The sequence below is a fragment of the Aulostomus chinensis genome, chromosome 20 (assembly GCF_037954235.1).
Source record: "Aulostomus chinensis isolate RoL2024-O1b breed Wild chromosome 20, RoL_Achi_v1.0, whole genome shotgun sequence".
NCBI classification, from domain to species: Eukaryota; Metazoa; Chordata; class Actinopteri; order Syngnathiformes; family Aulostomidae; genus Aulostomus; species Aulostomus chinensis.
Genome location: NC_141339.1, coordinates 9,121,328 through 9,144,734, shown reverse-complemented (window position 1 = coordinate 9,144,734; position 23,407 = coordinate 9,121,328). Strand labels below are relative to the sequence as shown.

General features: G+C 40.0%; 1 protein-coding gene and 1 long non-coding RNA gene across 3 annotated transcripts; one reads left to right on the top strand and one right to left on the bottom strand.

Moving 5' to 3' along the window:
- Positions 1-9,202: 9,202 nt before the first annotated feature.
- On the top strand, positions 9,203-23,073 carry clu (clusterin). Of its 2 annotated transcripts, XM_086188619.1 has the most exons (10): positions 9,203-9,339; positions 13,787-13,948; positions 14,137-14,285; positions 15,348-15,518; positions 15,857-16,027; positions 16,175-16,388; positions 17,616-17,756; positions 19,948-20,174; positions 21,494-21,681; positions 22,160-23,073. In XM_086188619.1, exons 2-10 carry the CDS (start codon positions 13,831-13,833, stop codon positions 22,170-22,172), a joined length of 1,392 nt encoding a protein of 463 aa, XP_086044745.1. In that variant the 5' UTR covers positions 9,203-9,339; positions 13,787-13,830; the 3' UTR covers positions 22,173-23,073. The 2 variants fall into 2 exon arrangements, with proteins under 2 accessions (XP_086044745.1, XP_086044746.1); XM_086188620.1 differs by lacking the exon at positions 22,160-23,073 and having other exon boundaries at positions 21,494-21,685.
- Positions 18,024-21,008, bottom strand: LOC147242743 (uncharacterized). Its single transcript, XR_015110518.1, has 3 exons — positions 20,961-21,008; positions 18,261-18,278; positions 18,024-18,184 (listed from the first exon to the last, which is right to left on the bottom strand). It is a non-coding gene; the product is annotated as an uncharacterized LOC147242743 (long non-coding RNA).
- Positions 23,074-23,407: the final 334 nt, after the last annotated feature.

Below are 23,407 nucleotides of genomic sequence, written 5' to 3'. Positions count from 1 at the left end.
CAGGTGGCCATAAGAGACACTGGAAATGGGGTTGTGGATGATGAGGACTAATGAACAAAACAGACATAGATGAGCAGAGAAAAAAGACCAGAAAATGAACAGAGAAAGGAGGCAAGGCAGACAAGACACAAGAGGCTAGAGATTTCAAAATAAAACAGGTACTAACCAAAACAGCTTTCAAGCAAACAAAAAACCTTGGGAAAAACACCAGCTCACTAGATGCACCATGCAACGTTGCATCAAGACGTTGTGGTCACTTATTTCTTGTGAGTTCACACAAAAAGTACACAAGATTAATTTCATTAAGAGTGTGATTTTTCGTGCACCATTAACCTAAAAGTTATCTCAAAATCCTGACAGAGTTTTACAACAATGGTGTGTGACTGATCACACTTGGAGTGCCTTTATATATCACAAGTCCTCCATCATCAGACAAACATGGAAAGGACAAGTGGAAAAAAGGAAACAGTAGGCACAAGACTGGTTATATAATGCTGAGATCATGGCCAGCCAATCTAGAAAAAGCTCTTTAGGAAATCACTTTCAAGTACCAAAAGCCCAAATACCCCAAGGGACATTCTTTGCAGTGATTACTACTGTAATCAGGGTACTTCAGTGCTGCCAAAAGTTTGTCATCCATCGCAACCATGACCAGAGTGACTTGATCCTTTCAGGATTACTTCTTCATCCCAGCATTAACATTCAGGCCTCATCTCTCTGTCCATTCTGGTTCTGAACTAAATAAAGTAACTTAATATGGAAGCAAGGAGTTCATAAGGTTATTTCTCTGACTTTGATCATGAAGGCAGCAGCCATGAATTCTGTTGTGCCATTTCTCAATCGGTGCATTTCATACAAATTCCAACACATTTATCTCAAGCAGTTCTACACACTGAGCTCCTAGATACCAGAATCATTTACATGTTTGAAGAGCATGTGAAGCCTGTCAGCACCGGGCCATTGGATATCATAAATAGGACCAATTAAGCCTGGTGATAATTACGGTTTGTGCCAGAAGCCAATGGAGCGGGCTCATTCAGAGGTTCTCTTTGCGTGTACACGTGTTGAAATTCATGCGGATGGGCTGCGGGGCTTCGAGGTTTGTTCACCAGTTGGCAAGTTGAACAGTGCTTGGCACGAGACTCACACTCAGCTTCCCCCACTCTGAGGACATTATGTTGACTTATTCATTTCCTGGAGACTTACCCTAACCTTAAAACAGGTCTTTGGGACTTGTTTTTGACCACAACTTCTCCTCACGATATAAATGAGACACAAGTAAGTTGTGTTCTGTCAGACATCTGGATATTTACACACACACGCACACAAAAGTGACACACACACACAAAAGTGGAGCAAACCACAACTTTGCTGTGTCACGCAACAGATAATTGTTAGACACAGTGGATCTGTTGCTGGTCAACACTGACAAACACAAAGTGAATGTGCCTTGAGATCAGTGGGTTTTAGCTCCAGATGTGCAAAGCTGGCCTCTTAAAACTAAGCTTGAGTAACTTGCCGGCATTTTTTTTAAATGGTCATGTGGTAACTACTGAAACAAAGGAAATATTAGTTGAGAGGATTAGAGCTCTTTATCTCACAGCGGTAAAAGTGTGACACGGGGGGAATAGAAAAAACAGTGAGGAATGGGTCACAGATGTGTTAGCAAACAGTCAGTCAGGTCATGGTTTATGCTTGAGGGTTTAAATCAAGAACAAATGGAATGGAATGGCAGCTGTTTAACCTCTTTGGGCTCATTTACACTTTAAGGGTCATGGAGGTCACATGTGGTTTGTTAGGCCATGTTAACAGACTCAAACTTTTATTTGTCATTGTCAGAAACTATGAAAAAGCAGTTTAAGCATCTCTCACAAGTGCAAAGGACAAGAAAAAACGTCCACGCGTGAAAACATTCACACATAAAAAGAGCACTGGCTTATGTGTCCAACTACATGCCCATGTTAATAAGCTATTATCTTTGACCCAATTTATTCTTCTCATACGGTGTGGATAAAATGTGTTTAATAAAGATATAGACAGCAGGAATAAGACACATCAGATATTGTCAGATACGTTCCAAGCTTCAGCCATATTTGGAAACATATCCGATAACTGGCCATGTGACAGTTATCTAAGCAGATGGATTAGATATTCCCTGTTATTGCAATTCACGTGTCTTACTTGCATTTAAATGACATGCATGTTAACTGATGGGGAAAAAAGTAGTTAATTAAAGCAGAGGACTTTGTCAAGCAGTGTTGACAACTTGCTGAAATCCACTTCTTTCTGTGAAGTCCCTGGACTCTTAAGTTACAAGTCATCCAACCAAGCACAACCTGAGCCAATCATTAGCACACTGTCAAATATACTGTAGGTCTCTCCCACTCTCTCTCTCTCTCTCTCTCTCTCTCTCTCTCTCTCTCTCTCCCCCTCTCACACACACACACACACACACTACTCTACCTCATCAATCTTTATTCATGTGATCAATTTTGTAATCATACATGTATTTGCTACAGCCATAAGTGCCAATATCATGTTTTCTTTGCTGAATAAATCCAATTTGCCTTGATTTCCTGAATGACTCACTTTCTCCCTAACTGCATTACATTGATACAAACTCCTGAGAGAAATGTTTGACCCTTTAGCTTCTCAAAGTTCTGTTATGATCTTCAGTGATTTGCTAACTTTAGTTTGTTGTTGTGCTGGTAGCATACAGTGGAGCGTTTTTGGTTTTTTTTGTTTTTTTTTAACGATCATTAACAAAATTCATTGAATGGTGAAAATGGGCCAAAGTTGTAAAGTTGCTAAAACAATTAATGAAAGACGCTAAAAAGTTGGATGGACATTTGTGTTTGCATGTTACTCACTATCACTGACACACATTAATTCATTGTTTCTATAATAATATGGAGTGTGTAAAGTTATAAAAGTGAGGATTCAGAATTAGACTGCTAGGGGAAACATTGCCTCAGAAGGACTGATGACCCGAACTGATACACATATTTTATACTATAGTTTTATTCTCAAATCAGTAGCAAATATCAGTAACAATGCGAGTGTTTTTATATTGCCTGTATGTGGAGAGTTCTTCTATTGTTTAGTGAACTCAGAATGAGACTGTAAGTCTGCATAAGGAACAACATTGCAAAACATGGCAAGAAGCTTCAAGAATCTTGTCTTCTGACAGCTATTATATATATTTATATTTCATTTACTTACAATAACATCCATCTTGGTTTGATGATATTTTATCTGCAACATGTGAAGCAATACGAAGCAATAAGACTTTCAATTCAGCTGCATCTTCAGTGTGGGGAAAACCAGGAATCAGTCAAATCCTGCAAATGGTACAAAACATCTGGCTCTAAGTTGTTGAATATCTGCCAAGTGTTGCACCTCCCCACATGATGGCCATGATTTAAAGATAAAGTCACCACCATTCACAGTTTTCATTGGATAGAAACTTTATAGGTTCAGTCTGCACCGGCTGAGCCTGAGTTTGTTGAGGGATGTTGTGTTATAGCTGATGGAAAATTATAAGAATAAGTACAATAGGAGATTTTCAAAACACTCAGAATTCTCTGAGGTGCTCTGTAACCTGCTGATTGAATATAATTAATTAAATAGTGTATTTTTTTATATAGAAGTGGTGATTGAGTCAAATTTTCATAGAACATTCCAAATTATATCTAAAACTAAACTATTGTAGTAAAAACATTGCCAAATTACATCCAGTATGTCTACTAAAGTTGCTTAAAATCCTTTATTCTTAGTTTTTGCGTTTTGTCTCCCCCTCTTGTTTGTTTGATTCTTTTTTTTAAACTTTTACATAAGCAGGGAAGGTTCAGTTCATTACACTGAGTTAAATGTTTTCACCTGGAAGCCATTCACCACAACCACAGTTTGCCCTGCTGTCACTGAGCAGCTCCACTGGATTAACTATGGGTTAAGGGCCTTGCTTAAGGGCAGTGATGGCAATGAGTGAAGGGCAAAAGCAGCTTCTTCTCCTTCCCTACCCATGTTTTTTCTGCCAGCTCTAAGGATTGTACCCTGCAACCCTTTGGCTGCAAGCTTGCCTCTTTGACATTTAGATGTAGAATATTCAGTCAGAATTTAGGGTTGTGTGTTGCAAAGGCGTTTGCCTGAAGCAAAAGGGACTGACAGAGAGTTTAGTGTTTTTTTTTAAGGTGAAACTCAATAGCATAAAACATAAGGGGAGGGGGCAGAATAATACTTAATCAGTGGATAATAATGTAATTAATTGCCCAACATATTTTACTCTATCAGAACTCATAACTTATTTAATTTCAGCTTGATTAGACCTGACCTTCTTAAGAGAGGAGTCCCATATTAGATACCGCATGATGAACACATGTGAGGTCTTCTGATAATCTGTTTTTCATCAAAGATGCCTTTTAACAGGCAATGAAACTGGGCTCTTGAGACTGTTAAGAGTTCATAAAGATGGAGTTCCTGCCACCTAGTGGTACATGTGGCTTTTGCAAACACAATCCACTGACAGTATAATTTCAGTACAGAGACAATGAAGTTGGTTCGGATGTGTACATTTCGTAATCTACCACTAAGACATCCATCCATACCATTTTCTACTAAGGGCCATGGAGAGGGTGGGGGGGGGGGGGGGGGTTGGAGCCTATCCCAGCTGCTTTCGGGCGAGAGGCGGGTTCACCCTGGACAGGTCGCCAATCCAGCACAGGGCCAACACATAGAGACAGACAACCATTCACACTGACAGTCACACCTACAGTCAATTTAGAGTATCAATCAGCCTCGTCCCCTCTTGATGTCTTTGGACTGTGGGAGGAAGCTGGAGTACCAGAGAGAACCCACACAGGCACAGGGAGAACAATACAAACTCCACACAGAAAGATCCCATGCTGGAGCTGGGACTCGAACCCGGATCCTTCTTGCTGTGAGGCGACAGTGCTAACAACTGCACCACCGTGCCGCCACCATAAACATTAAAACAACATTTTGATGTGTTCCATGTTTAATCTTGATTCGGACCAAAAAAAGATAGACAACTGAGCTGTCTGGGTGAGATTGTGTCCTGCATGTTGAGACAATTCAAAAGACACAAGATTACTCACCAGTGACTAACCTACCTAGACATGTACAGTCTGATCAAATTCAAATCCCTGACAGCAAACAAATGGATGTGTGGCAGCTATCAAAGTAAAACTTTCTCCCCAAAACACAATGAGGCAATTATATCTAAAATAATGCTGCATCTGTTAACTGATCGTGAAAGTTGTCAACCATGAGGTGAGGATCATAAACTATCTTGTGATCCTCACCTCATGATTTCATCACAATACAAGAAACAGGCTGGAGACTCAGAGATGGCTTACACTGGACACTTAAATAAATGTTCATCACTGATGTACAAGCTTTGCTGTGAGATGAAGTCAAGTCAGCTCCCCCAGAACATCTGATCTCCTTCCTTCGTATACAGTTGCACTTGTATTGTTGTGCACTATCAGTAGTACCGTATTGGAACATTATGTACAGTTATGACCTTCATGTAGTCTGAACAAAGTTAGACAACGCTGGCGCTTTGAGTGTCTGCTTCATTATCAGTAGGTATTCTTGCAACAAAGTTACAATTAACAAAGAACTTACTGATGACATCTGCAGATTCACCCCTAGACCCAGGTCAACTCTTACAGACAAATTATGAGAATAAGACCAAGGAAGCTAAAACAAAGGATACCAGATGAAATACCCCTAAAATTGGGGGGGGGGGGGGGGGGAGCAGAAATTGTGTATATAGAAGTAATTAAAAATAATATGAAAAAGATACTAGAATATAAAGAGCTTTGTCATAGCTTTGTAATTCTTTAAGAATAGTAAAAAAAAAAAAGGACTTGTTAAAAATGGTGGGAAAGGTTCTTTTGTTTGTAACTGTTGTTTACGTGAAAAAAATGTTTTAATAATAGAAAAATTACAACAGTCTATCAGTATTGCTATGTATTATAGCACTTACAAATCGCCCCACCCTCGTTAGAGAAAATATATACATCATTCATGAATTCTACATCATTTATGTTTTTTCCACACTTCCATGCTAACATAGCATTAGCTAGCAACAGCTTAGCTAGCAAACAACAGGAACACCTTTGGGTCTTTTGCCATTGCATTCACCACTACCAATGTTTTTGCCTTTTCTCATATTTGCAACTAACTATGTCCAGTTCCTTTTATTTAAAAACATACTAGGCCAGTTTTAAAAATCTGAAACTAGTGTTAGGGAAACAGCTTTTGTTTTAATTTAGTCTTGGTCCCGTGTGTCTTTATTCGTTCCTATTTTATGAAGTCATCCCTATCCTGTTGCTACTTTGTCAAGTCTGAACTGATTAAAGTCTTGGCACTACTTTTGTTATTGTTGCTTTTAATTTTGCAGGTAATGCAGCTGAACAAGGGCACAGGCTCTGCATTCTCTGACCCCAGCCCCTCTTTCTCTGAGAGAAATGTGTCCGATGGTTCAGTGACTAACAGTTAAAACCCTCATAGGACCAATTTGATTTTCATACCTTAAAAGTAAGGACATAGTCAGCGTGCACATCTGTGTGTGTGTGTGTGTGTGTGAGTGTGTGTGTGAGAATGGGCATGACTTACTGGAACCACTGAGATGACACATCTTGCACATGTTGTTTATCGCTTACAGTTTTGGATTTTTAAAAAATCCCATGTTTATTCTGGCTTGAATCCATCTACACACTTCTGTTCACCTTTGTGTGTGTGTGTGTGTGTGTGTGTGTGTGTGTGTGTGTGCGTGTGTGTGTGTGTGTGTGTGTGTGTGTGTGTGTGTGTGTGTGTGTGTGTGCGTGTGTGCGCATGCTCTGGGCCTGCATTATTCATCTTAACACTTCACTTTACCACCTCTGCGGTTTTTAAATTCCCCAAGGCCTCCTAACAATTATGGAAAGTTACATGTTAGTGCAGGCAGATTTTCAGTCAAAACAGTCTGGCACTCTGTTTTCAGGATTTTTTATAGTTTCCAGCAATGCTACAAAGTATTTTAATAGTTTAATTTGTTTAAGTAGTAGGAGATTGTTTCAAATCCATAAAGACACACATACTTGTTGTTGCACTTTTAACAGAAAGTCAATAAAAAGCAGACTCCCACTCTTCTGTGCACAATGTTCTGCAGATTCCCACAACAGCAAATAGTAGAATTTTTGGCACATCATCCAGTGAAAGCTCGGTAGAGCTGATCAATATTAACAAAGCTCCGTCACAGCAGACTTACTGGGACACTGATACTTATGATTCATCAATAACTGCTTGTACAATCCTGTTAAAACTTCATTTGCAACATTAAACCAGCAAGATCACTCATTTTTACAGCAGTCGATTTGACAAGATACAGTAAACCAACAGGAGCAGTTACGTATATTAATAATGGTCCCTTTATATTTAATGGGTACACACATGGGTGGCAATTAAACTTGTTTACATGTGTAAAAAATGAAATCAGCTTAAACATATTTTAATTAAAAAGATGTCACAAGAAAGAAATATGTTTAGCCAAAAGCGTCAGGTATCAAAAAACATCCCTGGCATTTATGACAGAACAGCCCTGTTTATGAAGCCGATCCTAACCAAACCCAACCATTTTCACAGTATTTGTTCTTTAGCACAAATCAAAATCATTAATGGGTATTGTGCATATGACTAGAAAAGAGGACTTGATTTTTGTGGACGGTGTGATTGAGAGTTTGTAAACAGGTTTTATAAAGTTTTTCTCTTGTTACGCTTCAGTCACCAGCAGGCTCCAGCAAGAAGAATGAGACTAACAGTTTTCTGAATCATAAAGTCATCATGACATGCAGGTACAGAGTAATTTGAATGGATTCAAGATATATAACAGTGAGAACTTGATTAAAAAACAGATCATCTCTTGGTGACGTAGCACTTTATATAGCTTAATGAATACACATTTTACTGATACTCATTTATAACAGTTGCCTAAGCTTCACAGTATTTGAGCAGTAAACAACACACACACACACAGTGCAAAAGTGAAGGCATGATTTGATCATTTTGGTCTCTTTAAAGAATTATGTTTAGATTGTGATATCAGTTTACTACCTATGGCATGTACATTTCTTTTGGTTACACTCAGATTATATATATCATAAAAATCATGAAAGTGAAATGATTAAATGTTGAGTCATTGTAAGGATGAGTCAGAACAAATGTTAGTCTTTCTTTTCTGCAGCTCCCAGTACCGCTGCCAGTAAATTACAAAACTTCTGGAAAACTCCTCAAGCTCAGCAGCGTCAAGTCAAGGGGAGTCAAACAAACAACAACAGGAAAATGAATGTAGATTTCAAAATAAAAATGCTCGGTTTTTGCATTTAGGAACAGCAGTTTAGGAGAAAAGCAGTAACTCATGAATCTGAGGTAATCATGAATTACCGAAACAGTTAATGCAAACAATAACATTAACAAATTGGATCCAATTAAAAAAAAAAAAACATGACAACAAAATCAGTAAACTATACAGTCTCCCCCTTGTAAAATAAATGGGGGAATTTTCAAGTATTAACATTTTCCACTATCAACGTACATAATCAAACATTTCATTCACTGTAGTGTTAAAAAAGGAAAGTAGTTATCATGAATTTCTTTAATAAAAATACGTTTTCTTGTCGGGCATTTCTTAATCGCTAACACCTTTTTCATCTCTGCATTGACACATTCCATCTTACAACATCTGACATTTCTCAAAAACAACTTCACATAAAGTCAACATTCTCTTAGACACATCAGAAGTTACAGTTTATGAATATCTTTAGCCAAAAAAAACTCCATTGTTATTGATGCTTTGTATTAATAGGTGTTATCACATTTAACCTTTTGAACCAAGAACTCCTGAAAACAGATCAAATGACAGATTTTTTTGTAATTTTCACCTGTGTTTGGGACTCTTTTTAAACCCCTTACATAGTTTAAGCTCCAAACTTAATTATCTCTCAACCATTGTATTTCTGGGGTTCTCTCTCGTCTGGCATTAAGAGCAGTTGAAGTCTTTTAAAAATCACTTTTGGTCTGTTTTATTCGTTTTCGTATTTCTTTTAGACTGCGCACGACACAACACTTTACATAAACTGCCAACAACGTCCAAGTTGCTAGTTTTATTTTGAAGGGTTCTGCAGGAAGTCCACTATAATAGCTTGACTGCAGCGGTGGCGTGCTTGTCCAGTGAATCACATGTTTGCACCATCCCAGTCATTGTCGATATAAAACGCGGTGGCAGACAGACCTGAAGTAGCTTCAGACGTCTGGAGCCCGGAGACACACTAAAAGGTGAGTCAGAGGTGCTTTTATTTTTACACTCGGAAGCTCGGTGTTGTTCAGAGGCGAAACACCCTTTAATCATTTTCAGACCAAGATGACAGCAGAAATTTTCTAATGAGTAAAATAAATTCCGCTTTATATCGGCAGTATTTAAAAAGTTGTTTCACGAAATGTCATATTCTGGGTCGAATTATAATTAGTGTGAGTTTAAAGACGAGTAGGTTCGTTTGTTTTTGTCATGCAGAAATGCTGACTTCATGGTCAACAAGGTGTCTGTAGTGTGTGCTTTCTCCTCTCGGGTGTGACCTCCATCTCAGGATCAAAACAACTGGATTAGATGACATCATATGGTCTGGACATTTACAGCTGCTCTACTTACTGCACTAGAACATGCATATAAAAGGAAAGGAAAGAGGAGTTAAAAGCAAAATTCACATGTAATCTGTGAACTGCAATATATTTATTTGCATGTATTTCATAAACTGTTACATATTTTATATTGCAGCAACATTTAGACATTTTCCAGCATCACTCTATGGAATCGTGCAAATATTCCAAAACAGCATTGTGACTGTTTGATACTTATTTTATTTTATTATTTAGAAAAAAAAACGGACTCTAATTTGAGCAAAGCCACATGACAAGTGAATCCCTGGGGTGCAAAAATCCCCAAACACATGAAAAGAGGCCACATGTGCCAGTGTCCCATTTGTGAAATGGGCCGAAGATGATCCAGATTTTCCCTTTGTATTTTAACATTATTTCACCTCTAATAGAGACAAAAAGATGGATGGTTTACCGGCCCATGTATTAAGTTTGCAACAACAGGAGTTACAAACACAGATGCCCAAAAGATAAGATTTAAATAGATTCAATAGTCATTTAAAAAAGGTTGAACAAAAATTAGAAAAGGACAAGAATTTCTTTTCTTTTTACCCAAGGAAATTCCATAGAGTGATGCTGGAAAATGTCTAAATGTTGCTGCAATATAAAATATGTAACAGTTTATGAAATACATGCAAATAAATATATTGCAGTACATGAAAAATACCCACTATATGATGACATGGTGGTGCAGTGGTTAGCACTGTCACCTCAGAGTAATGGTTGTCTGTCTATATGTGTTGGCCCTGTGATGGACTGATGACCCAACCGGGGTGAACCCCGCCTCATGCATGAAGGATGCTGGGATAGGCTCCAGCCCCCCCCCCCCCCACCCCTACCCCCCGCAACCCTTAACAGGATAAGTGGTAGAAAATGGATGGATAAACACTGTAAGATTTAGTGTTGCAATGTAATGCAGTGCAACCATCCATCCATCCATCCATTTTCTACTCGCTTGTCCTTTTTAGGGTTGCGGGGCGGGGGCGGGGGGGGGGGGGGCTGGAGCCTATCCCAGCAGTTTTCGGGCGTGAGGCGGAGTTCATCTTGAATGTGAATCTTGAATCCATCGCTGGGCCAACACATGTAGACAGACAACCATTCACACTCACAGTCACACCTACAGTCAATTTAGAGTATCAATCAGCCTCATCCCCTCTTGATGTCTTTGGACTGTGGGAGGAAGCTGGAGTACCAGAGAGAACCCACACAGGAACAGGGAGAACATGCAGACTCCACACAGAAAGATCCCGTGCCCGAGCCGGGGCTTGAAGCCAGAATCTTCACGCTGCTAGCCGACAGTGCTGTATGGTGCTGACCACTGCACCACCATACTGCCCATGCAGTTTAACCTCTATATATGAATATTCTATCATATCTGATGCAGATGTGGAGATGTTGCAAAGTGTTCAGATGTGCGTGCCTCTATCATCAATTCCAAATTTCAGTTCACTTCAAAAGTGAACTTCCCGGAGGCCTTGCTGGCAACATCTGGTTGCATTCTTTTAGTTGTGTAACCATGTTCCTTTCAGCTGCTGAGCAAATATTGTAGTTCAGGCTCTGCATAGTAAATGTGTTCCTTTTTCTTCTTCTTATATACGTCTGTCTTTCTCTCTGTCAGCCCTCCTGTTTGTCTATCTCAGGCTTTTCTGCTTGTCTCTAATTCTTTCCCATCTCTGCACCTCACCCATTCTGAATGCTTTTCTAATTAACCCGCCCCAGTGTATTCAGTCACTCCTTGTTTACAAATCTTCTGTTAATCAGTATGCTGTAATTAAGCAAGGGCTTTACTTGAATAATGACTCCATTGTTTTGGTGTGGGCACTTTTTACTGTAAATGTAAATCTCATGAACAAAGAAATCATTTAATGAAGAGAAAAGGAGACCTCTTTGCTCCCATCGAGATGCTCTTGATTTGAAACAACTGGTGACAAATGATCAGTGTATTTTTGTTTTTGTTTTTTTTGTTTCACATTATTGATTTTTTTAATGACTGTTAACTGTAAGTGGACGCTACCAGCTATAAGATTTTGACAAATACTTGTTCCAGCACAAACAGACCTGACATCTTTCTCGACAAGTGTTTGTGTTGGAATAAGTATTTGTCAAAATACTTGTTCCAAGACAAACATGCACTTTGGCTCAAGTTTCAGAGTTTCAGCTCTTTACAAAAAAGTTGAGATAAAGAAGACAGAATTGAAGATAAAATAAGATAATCCTGAATTACACCCACTCCTATTTCATAAATAATTCTATACATGGAGCAGTGATGATAGAGTACAAGTAAAGAATCTATTCACATACATGTAACAATATAGAATTAGAAAAATGTAAGGCATTAAAACCTATATGAATCGTTATTAAGGCTTTATGATCTCCATTGTACACCAGATAATAATCCATCAATCCATTTTCTACTGCTTATCCTGTTAAGGGTCGCGGGGGGGCTGGAGCCTATCCCAGCAGCTTTTGGGTGAGAGGCGGGGTTCACCCTGGACAGGTCACCAGTCCATCACAGGACCAACACATAGAGACAGACAACCATTCACACTCACAGCCACACCTACGGTCAATTTAGAGTATCAATCAGCCTCGTCCTCTCTTGATGTCTTTGGACTGTGGGAGGAAGCTGGAGTACCCAGAGAGAACCCACACAGGAACAGGGAGAACATGGAGACTCCACACAGAAAGATCCCGTGCCACCACCACCGTACCGCCCCCAAGATAATAATGTACTTACTAAATTAATTAACAGAATTATACATTTAAAGCTGTTGTGAGTCATTTTTGTGTCCATGTTCTGGTAGTAGACAGTTATTACAAACGATTTTAGACATGTGCTTACATCATAGCCTACTCTATCTTTACTGATTTATGACACATTTCATAGTTAGAATTTGGTGGATTTTGTTTGACCAAATTCAGAAAGTTAGAAGAGATGCACATTCATATTATTTATCCACAATCATTAGCACAGGTCTAACCCGGAAGTAACATGCATCCTCCCAGCAGCACAGGAATGTCTGCACACCGAAATGTTTGATGTTTGTCACTGTGTCTATATATTGGAAATGAAGTCAGAAAGCCCTGCAGTACTTTTATCGCCCATTATTTACCTGCAGCCCCTACTTCAGATATCACTGTGTTAGAATTGCATGGTAACAGATTTATAAAGAAAATATTGTCATGTTGTCAACATCACAAAATTGGTGTTTGTTTGTTTTTTGAGAAACAAAGGCTCCAGCACCTTTGGGGTGAACAGTCAGGTTTTATCACCCAACATAAGAGGCAGACCCCCCAACACTGCTGGGAAATGGGAACAAATGTCTGCAGCCAGCTTCCAAAATTTAAGTATTCCCAGATAAGTGGGGGCTATTTTAAACAGAATATTAAGGCCAACAGATTTGGTAAGAGATGTTCAACAAATACTTGTTTTTTTGGCAGGTCCATTTATAGCCCCTGATATGTAGGTGTTACTGCAGATCTTCTTGTTGGCCAACTGTCCTGTACCTGTTAAAATTTGTCTGTGCTGCTCCGTTTTTTGAAAGCAAAGGAGAATTTGTACCTTTCTGCAGAACAGAGTAATTTATAGTACATTGGAAAAACTTCATAGGACAGAGATTTGGCCTGCCGGTCCAGCTGTCTATCTCGTGTTTGTGTGTGAAGAAACATCAGATTTTACTCAGTTGAATCTGACATTGTTGGCTAAACGAGCAGCTGACCAAGCACATGTGAGAGAAATGGGAAAACAGAGAAAGGGCCTGCTGTTCTCTTTATGTAATGCTTTGGAACAGCGCAGATGGTCACACAAAACACTGCTCCAAGGTCAGTTTGATGTCTTTACCTCATTATTGAAACTGGAGACATTCAGCAGGCATGAGTTTATTTATTTATATGTATTGATTAGCACAGTTATTTTTATGTCATGCTGTGTCAGGGAGAAAACTGTCTGCGGAGGCACGCTCATTTCTAAGTGCGTAGTACCTTGTTTGTCGTGGCTTGGGGTGTCCTCTAGTGCAGATAGAGGGATGTTACAACAACACCATTCAAATTTGAGCATGTCTTACTTTTCCAGGATTTTCTCATCATTGCCTGCTGGCCCTTTGAGAGTCAGAGAGGATGTTAATGATGATGATGATGATGAAGAAGAGGAAGGGTTCAAAGTCTTTGGCTGTGGTGGCTCTGTTCCTGGCCTCAGCCAATTGTATCCTTCCTCCTACCAAAGACGATCTCACCCGTAAGTTCAACTCCATGGTTCAACCTCTGTGTATGTGAAAGTAAAAGTAGTTTTCTGAAAGTCGAAAATGGACACATGTACTGTTCCTTCAATTTATATACAATATCAGTAACAAATATCTTCTTAATGCTTTATTTTGAAATCAAAAATATGTTGAAGCGGATGTGCACTCTGTTCTGTCATTGCAGAGATGTCCCTGCAGGGGGAGAAATATGTGGATGAACAGATTGAGAACGCCATTAATGGAGTGAAGGAGATGAAGAGTGTGATGCAGAAATCTTCAGAAGACCATAAGAAGTTTTTGGATGCTCTAGAGAAAACCAAGCAGCAGAAAGAGGTAGAGGCAAATATTTGCGTCACAGACTGAAAAGAAACTTCTATTTTATACAAACGAACAGTTAAGAAAATATCAAAAAGTCATTTTTTTTAGACAAAATATGTACCTATTCTGTCCTAATCTTTGTAAATACTGAATATAACTGAGGAGGTTTTTTTTGCCACAACACAGTAAATTCTTAATGCTACATCCTATGTTTTTATAAAGCTGCAACAACAAATACTCAATGACTTTTTTGATTAACTATTTAACAAACAAGGTGGTGCAGTTGTCAGCACTGCCGCCTCACAGCAAGAAGGTTCCAGGTTCGAGCCCCGGCTCCAGCACGGGATCTTTCTGTGTGGAGTCTGCATGTTCTCCCTGTTCCTGTGTGGGTTCTCTCTGGTGCTCCAGCTTCCTCCCATAGTCCAAAGACATCAAGAAGGGACGAGGCTGATTGATACTCTAAATTGTCTGTAGGCACAGCACCCCCCCCCCCCCCCCCCCCGCGACCCTTAACAGGATAAGTGGAAGAAAATGGATGGATAAATCGAATTTTGAGTGTCAGATCAGTGACACCAGATTTCAGTGCTTGTGAAAGAAGACTGTCTTAAGATGTAAGGATCCAAATTCAGCAAAATCCAGAAATAAGTCTGCATCTTATTGGGAGACATTCTGGGGGCCCAGAACATGAAAGGTTTTGAGAATCCCTTGCCTAGACCACAAGCCTAACAGGGAGTTAGTTTGTAGCATTTTGGTGAATGTGGCATGTTAAACTGTTGTGTGTCTTTTACAATATTAAAACAATATGTTCAGATTGTTTTGTGTAGGCTCTTGAAGCTGATCTTTCAAGACAACTACCCTGAAAATCTTCAATTCAATGAAGTCTCACTACAGTGCAGTACGCCTGCAACAACCAACCAAGTTACTAAAAACCAACATACCGCTGAGGGTTTTTTCCTCCCAGAATGGAATGTGTAGTCAACAGAAACAGGGATGCAACAAAGAAAGCTGTGACGATTTGTTTCAAAAATTAAAAACAGCTCTCCTTTTGACCCCCCCCCTTATTATTTTTAAACGCAGGATGCCATGCGTGAAGCTCAGGAGATGGAGGCCAAGCTGGAGCAGCAGGAGGAGGTGTGTAACGAGACCATGAAGGCTCTATGGGAGGAGTGTAAACCTTGTCTGAGGAGCTCCTGTGTCAAGTACTACTCCCGAACATGCAGCAGTGGATCTGGCCTGGTGGGACGCCAGGTTAGACTTATACACACACACACACACACACACACACACACACACACACACACACACACAGAGTGTTACAATATATGATGCAGATGTTGGCCTTTTATTATGATAATCCAAACAATCCACACAAATGTCTGAAATATTAGAGAAATGTGGATTTGAAAGGAACTCTCAGCATTACAAACCCTAAATGCTGACAACGATATGTCTTAAAAATAGCCGGCGATACATATATATGCTGAACTAGAGGGTGATACTCCACGACTTACATTACATATAGTGCTTTTTATTTTACTAAAAACACCACTAAGATGCTAAAAGTAGCTCATCCTTTTTCCCTGCAGTTGGAGGACCTACTGAATCGAACCTCTCCATTCTCCATCTGGATTAATGGGGAGAAGATTGACGTCCTGGAACAGGAGGGACAGCGACAGAACAAAGAGTTCAAAAACCTGGAAGACAAATATTCTGTGATGGCTGACGGAGTGGACAGTATATTTTCAGACAGTATGAAGGTAGTGTCTACCCGCAGACCACAAGAATAAACTCTAGGTCAAATTGTCCCGAAAGTGATACAAAATTGGTCACTTGAACATTCGATCAAAAGAAAATGATGAAACTGCTATGACAACTTCTGCCTCTGTGTCCTTCTTGTGTCTCAGGTGGCGGATCATGTCCACGACAGCCCTCCAGTATTCTTTCTCCCTAATTTCTTCGGGCCTCGATCTCGTGGGTATAGAAGCATTCGTTCACTCTTCCACAATCCTTTTGATGGCTTCCAGAGTTTGTTCTCTCCCATGATGGGCATGAGCAGGAACTTCTTTGGCTCCATGGATTCAATGATGGACATGGACATGGAAACCCCTACTGAGGAGGGTATGTATTCTGCCAATGTGAAAGCTATGTTAAGTCGATTCAATATATACTTTAGTAAAGAATTCATACTTTGGTTCAATATAAATAAATATCAGGTATTATTACTTGACCGGGAAAATAAGACACACCTGTATTTCTACAATTTTTCTACTATTTTTATTGCATATGGATATTTTTATGCAAAATTACTTCTTATTATGTCCATCCATCCATTCATTTTCTACTGCTTATCCTGTTAAGGGTTGTGGGGGGGCTGCAGCCTATCCCACCTGCCTGCGGGTGAGAGGCGGGGTTCACCCTGGACAGGTCAGACAACCATTCACTCTCAAAGCCACACCTACAGTCAATTTAGAGTATCAATCAGCCTTGTCCCCTCTTGATGTCTTTGGACTGTGGGAGGAAGCTGGAGTACCAGAGAGAACCCACACAGGAACAGGGAGAACATGGAGACGCCACACAGAAAGTCATCAAGAGGGGACGAGGTTGATTGATACTCTAAATTGACCCTAGGTGTGACTGTGAGTGTGAATGGTTGTCTGTCTCTATGTGTTGGTCCTGTGATGGACTGGTGACCTGTCCAGGGTGAACCCCACCTCTCGCCTGAAGGCTGCTGGGATAGGCTCCAGCCCCCCCTCCCCACAACCCTTAACAGGACAAGCGGAAGAAAATGAATGGATGGATAATAATTGTCATTAAAACAGTAATTTGTTCATGGTTTCTAAGTGTAAAGAGAGAGCCCTAGGTTCTGAAGTTTTTCAAGAGGAAAAACACAAATACAAATGAAGTATTTCACTCCTTTAACAGCCATTTAGCTGAGAGCAATAACTCCCTGGAGCCTTCACTGGTTATGTTTCAATGACACAGAAAATGGATAAAAAAAAAGTACCTGAAAATGTGGCAAACGTGATTCAATTACCTGTGCATGCCCGTATTAGCAGATATGTGACCAGTGTGAAAGAGGTTCCAAGGACTGAGGTTTTGAACTTTTTATAGCATATCTGTGACTCTTAATCTTGATTTTAGTTGCCCTCTCAGTTCTTCTCAACCGCACATGTTGGGCCCCTGACTTTTATATTTGTTCAAATGTAATGAGAAAAAAATTCTATTTTCAAACAGATCTATATGTGAATTATTCATGCAGAGTCTGATTTGAGATAAACCAACCCATTTTCTTCAAACTGTTCATGATCCAGACGGTGTGTGTGTGTGTTGTGGGGGGGGTTGCAGATGGCAGCGTGAACGAGGACGTCATTATCACCAAACCTTTCGGAAATGGCAAGATGACCTGCAGGGAGATTCGCCGCAACTCAGCCGGCTGTTTCAAGTTCCGTGATGAGTGTCAGAAGTGCAAAGAGATTGAACATATCGGTAAGATGCTAATGCTCTGGTGAAAGCTTTTAGTACAATATTTAAACATAGATACAAGAAATGTATAGTCACAGGGAATGGCTATGGATCATTGTTTTCAACCATCAGTGTCTGAGAGAGAAAAGATCTTATGAATTAATGCAGCAGAGGTGATAGGGAAAAATGTACATGCTGATTCAGGATCAGAATATTTGTGTGCAGTATTTGTGTGACTGCTGAAGAAGTGTGTGATTAGGACAACTAGATAATCTCTGCACCCACCTGAGAGAAGCTGGCTCACCTGTGCCCACTGTGTCCAACACAGGAACAATAGAACAGGTACTTGATCGTGTGGATGGTAGGTGGAACGCGTGAGGAGATTCTGTGTCTTGTTGTTCCCCTTCTCTGTCAATGTGATGTTGCCAAGTTGTTCATGCCGTCTGTGGGAGCTGAAAAAAGCCTTGTTCTTTAGTGGCTCCCTATTCACCAGAGATGTCCCCGATTGTGTTCTGGACCGTCAAGTACCTCAGCATGTTTTTGCCTCTGGGAATGAAAAGCAGATGAGGTTTACTCATTGACTGTAGCTGTTATTATATACAGTGGTGGAAAAGAAGTTTTTGGACACCCTCAAAGTTTTACACAATGTCAAATATTATCATGAAATATTAGCTGCATTAGATAGACACAAACAAATACAAAAATACAAATTTTGTTTTGTTTATTGTTTACAAGAAAAACTAACAAAACTAAATTCTTGACAGTTTCAATACGTCAGTTCTCAACGTTATCAGTATCAAAGTCAACAAATAACAGAGAATCTGTTACAAACTGAACAAAAAAATAAATAAATCATCACGTCATCAAATTAATATTTAGTAGTCCGGCCATTAGCACTCAGTAGAGCTCTAATCCTGGCTGGCATGTTCCCCACCAGCCTTTCACACTGTTGAGGGGCAATCTTGTCCCATTCTTCTTGAATTACTGCTTTTAATTCTTCTAAATTCTTTGGTTAATGTTTTGAAACAGACCTTTTGATAATCCACCGCAGATTTTCGATGAGGATCATGTGCGGGGATTGTGCTGGCCACTCTGAGACCTAGATACTGGGCACCTGCAGCCAAGTTCTAGTGGCCCAGGTTGTGTGGAAAGGGGCATTATCTTGTTGGAATATCCAGTTTGGACCTTGACGGAACAGTGCAGAAGGGAACATTGGGGTTTTGAGAATGACTCAATACTTGGCAGAGTTCAATGCACCATTACTGACATAGAGATGACCAACACTGGCAGCACTCATGCACCCCCAAACCATATCTACACCATGCTTGACAGTAGGTACTGTACATGCTGGAGCTAATGCTTCGCCTGGCCTTTTGCATCCCCTCACATTAGCAAGAGGAAGGTAAAGCTGGAAACTGGACTCATCTACCCACAGAATCTTCCTCCAATTCCTGGCTGTTCAGTTCTTGCGTGCTTGCGCCCAACGGTGTCAGGCGAACTTCTGTCTCTCATTGGTCAGTGGCTTCTTGACAGCGTTGTGGAACCTTAAACCATGATCTAAAAGTCAGTCACATACAGTGCAGATGGAACACTGGATGCCGGTTTGGTTTGACCACTGCTGCTGAAGCTCCTGTGATGTCATTCTTTGGTTTTCCCTGCACATGCGGATCAGGATGTGGTCTTTTCTTTCTGTGTGGAGTCTCCATGTTCTCCCTGTGCCTGCATGGGTTCTCTCTGGTACTCCAGCTTCCTCCCACAGTCCAAAGACATGCAAGAAGGAACTAGGCTAATTGGATATTCTAAATTGACTGTACGTGTGGTTGTGAGTGTGAATGGTGGTCTGTCTCTATGTGTTGGCCCTGTGATGGACTGGCGACCTGTCCAGAGTGAACCCTGCCTCTCACCCGAAGGCTGCTGGGATAGGCTCCAGCCCCCCCCCCCCCCCTCCCGACCCTTAACAGGATTAGCAGTAGAAAATGGATGGATGGAAGGACCTAAAGTGATTCTTAATGCAATATTTCACAAATGTATTGGGTATCCGAAAACATTTTTCCACCACCTGAATATCTTATTTTACTATAGGTAGATACAGCATAATCTGTCAAAATAAAGGAATCAACTGTAAGTCTTTCAATCAAAGTCGAACCTCTAAAAGATTTTGGGGTGAGTTCCACTTCCATGGAGCTCCAGAGTGACAATCATCTTGCCTTCCCAGACTGCTCTGGGAGGAAACCTCTGCAAGGACCCCTGAAGCAAGACCTGGAGGAAGCGCTGGCCATGGCTGAGCGCTTCACCCAGCATTACAACAGCCTCCTGAAGAGGTTTGAGGAGCAAATGTTCAACACCTCCTCCATCCTGGATCTGTTCAATCGGCAGTTTGGCTGGGTATCATCTCTGGCCAACAGCACCAACTCCAAGGACAACATCTTCCAGATTCAGACGGTACGTAGATCTTCATCACTCTGTCTGGGTAGGTTAGTGAGTTGCTTTCAAGATGCTCAACACTTGTATTCAATTTAATTTTATCCTAGCCTTTTGCCTTATATGCAGTAGATTTGATTTGTGTTAGTTAGTTTTTATTAAGTTTTCTTGAAAAAATGAATTCTATAATCCTGATTATCTTACTCAAAATGGCCAGTGTATGTATATATATATATATATATATATATATATATATATGTATATATCTTTACTGTATTCCAAGGTAAGTATTTTTCTAAAAGTCACTGGGTTTATAGTTTTATTCTAAGAAATATAAAAGATAATATAGATAACACAGCAGTCAATGACTGTGTGCTAAAGAGCAAAATCAAGGGTAAATTAATTTGCTTCATGGAAGAAAATATCATTCCCTACAGAAGACTCTGTATTCTGTGAATGAGCTCAATATCCATTTCTAATTGAATAGTATACAGATCAATGGAGGTGCGTAAGTTCAAGAGTTGAAGTAAGCTGTTAGCCCTGCAAACATAATAACTTCCTACAAATGTAATAGCTGGTAAAAAATAATACAATTCTGCAGCTTTAAACTTAATAATCCCACAAACACATTGAAATTTCCCACAAATGTAATCATTCTTATGTTTAATTCTTAGGTTTGTAAGGATTTGTTACATATTGGAATGTGAAAATCTTCTGCTTTCAAAATTTCAGTCTCCAATTATGTAAACTTCATGTAAATGAAATAACGGGGAAGTTTAACAGTTCATCAACTTGCTTGGGACTCACAGCAACTTCCTGAAGGATCCCTGGTGGTCCCCTGACCCCATGTTGACCAATCATCTAAGAGAGAAGAGTGTGAGAAGGAAATGTCATTGGCTGTTGAACACATTCAGAGTCAGCAACAGATACAAACTGTTTTGTTTTAGCTTAAATTAGTGATTTATTAGATTATTTCAATCTTGAAAGCAGATCTTTTCACTTTTCTGAAAATGTAATTATTTAGTTTTTGATAGGCAACTGTTATGAAGTTATTTGGTTTACTACAATAAAAGCTGAAGATTTTTATAACTTTCGTTGAAGGTTATGTTTGTGGGGCTAACACATGTTCTAACGTGAGCGTTGTTTTGTTTGACGGGGCATGTGTCCTTCCTGCAGCAGTTCTTTTAATTCGAGTATCACTTACGTTAAATTGAAGGATTATGAATTCTGAGTTGTGATATGTACCTCCCAGTATCACATACATCATAGATCAAATCAGACATAATAAGACTTGAATTCACAGAGAAACCAGCATTTCAGCTTTCTTCTGTGTGCTGCAGGTGTTCTGCAAGGATAAAGAGGAGATGCCAAGTGAGGACACAAAGCTGGGAGAAACCAGTGTGTCTGTGAAACTCTTCGACTCGCCAACCATGAACTTCACCGTGCCTGGCGACATCCCCTGGACTGACCCCAAATTCTCAGAGGTGGTGGCTCAGAGGGCCCTGGACCACTATAAGGACACCAGTGTGTGAGTGTCCACGATTGAAACATTTTAATGTTGATTAGTATTACTGCTTACTGTATCTAGGCTGCCACTTAGAGGAACTTCATTTAATACCATTAACTGTATCTTCAAGTTTAATTTTTTGGGCCTTCTGTGCCTTTGAGGTGTTTGTAACGTGTTCCCACTTTATATTTACCTTTTACAGTTAATTTTTAATCGTTTAACTCATTACATGTCTTTAATGCATGTTTCTAATGTGTAAGAATAATCTTAAGCAAAAAATGTTTTTCTTTCCTTGTTTAGTCCCCTCCCTCATACTGCCTTTATTTCATTCGTTCCCTCCTTTAGTATCAAAAAAGAAGCCAGCAAATTGTGTTTCATGTTAGCTTGTATTTGATCTGATTTATATTTGCTTTACTCTATGCTGCATAATCCACTAGGGAAGATAAAGAAATCATCTCTTACATTTACTCATGTCCGTCCTTTTTTTTTTTTTTTCCAGCATCGTCAAATAAATGATTTCAGTCTGCGTCTCAACCTGCACTGTCTGCTGACACGAATGTTCTGGATTCATCAGCATCTAAACTCACCTGGAAACCCTGAAGCCGACCCACTGGTTCTGTTGCAAACAACAGTCTGACCCAGGGGTAGGCAACCATGTGCCATGGAGAGCCGAGTGTATGCAAGTTTTCCTTCCAACCAAACACTTTAACAGGTGATTCCACTGATTAACACACCTTCAGCAACAGAAGAGTGTTAATCAGTGGAATCACCTGTTAAGGTGTTTGGTTGGAAGGAAAACCTGCATACATCCGGCTCTCCGTGGCACATGGTTGCCTACCCCTGGTCTAACCTCAGACATTTCTGTTGTTACATTTGAGCTCTTTGTCCTGCTGTAAGAAAAGATATTTAGTCTGCAGATCATCCTACTACAGCCTTATATGTGAGCTGGGCTTTGCTAAAAGGGGCCATAGCACTCAGACTATTAATGCTTTAACTGTAGTTACAAGCTAACAACACATACAGATCAAAGTGGTTTCAACTGAATGACAAAAACATTAAAATCTATCATCCATTCTGCAGTGCTCTGGGTTGTTATCAGAGTTGGTTCATTAGTTTGGTTTCAATTCTCTAGATGTTTCTTAACACAGTTGGCAGTGTTCAGCTCCTCTGTGCAGCTAACAGCTAAGCATTAAAGCAATTCGTAGAGATGAATAAATCCTGCTAAAACGCCAGGCTGTCTTTGTCTTTTCTGAGAACTCCAGATTATTTGCTGTAATAATAAAGTTCTTTTGAATCTATGGAATCAAATATGTATCTATAGCTGTGACCTGAACTGATCATAACTCTAAAAGCTGAATTGCTTGCATTTAAGATAAATGCAGTCTTCTAGAATAAAAAGCTATTTTTTTCCCACTTGTTCTGACATGTAACAGCACTCCAAATGTCTCTTACATTGGTTAGATGACTGCAGTTAAGACCTTTTCACATTTGCACACTTGGTTCCGTTTTAGTTTGGATTCAGTTTGACTTCCAAGGCCATCAGTTGTCCTCCCTTGGGGGGAGTTCCAGGCATCTAGGAGAAGGCTGCAGGGAGGACTTAGGACCAGGTGGAGGGATGACATCTCCACACTGGGCTGGGGACACCTCAGGATCCTTCAGTCAGAACTGGTTTATGTGCCCAGGGAAAAAGAAGTTTGGGGTTCCCTGCTGAAGCTACTAACCCTGTGACCCAATTGTGAATAAGCAG

What these genes read in the sequence shown, in the direction of transcription:
- clu (XM_086188619.1), top strand. Translation starts at nt 13,831, where the DNA reads ATGTTAATGATGATGATGATGATGAAGAAGAGGAAGGGTTCAAAGTCT. An exon ending in TATTTTCAGACAGTATGAAG is followed by an intron (nt 16,028 to 16,174) that starts GTAGTGTCTACC and finishes CTTGTGTCTCAG; the next exon opens with GTGGCGGATCATGTCCACGA. An exon ending in GGAAACCCCTACTGAGGAGG is followed by an intron (nt 16,389 to 17,615) that starts GTATGTATTCTG and finishes GGGGGGTTGCAG; the next exon opens with ATGGCAGCGTGAACGAGGAC.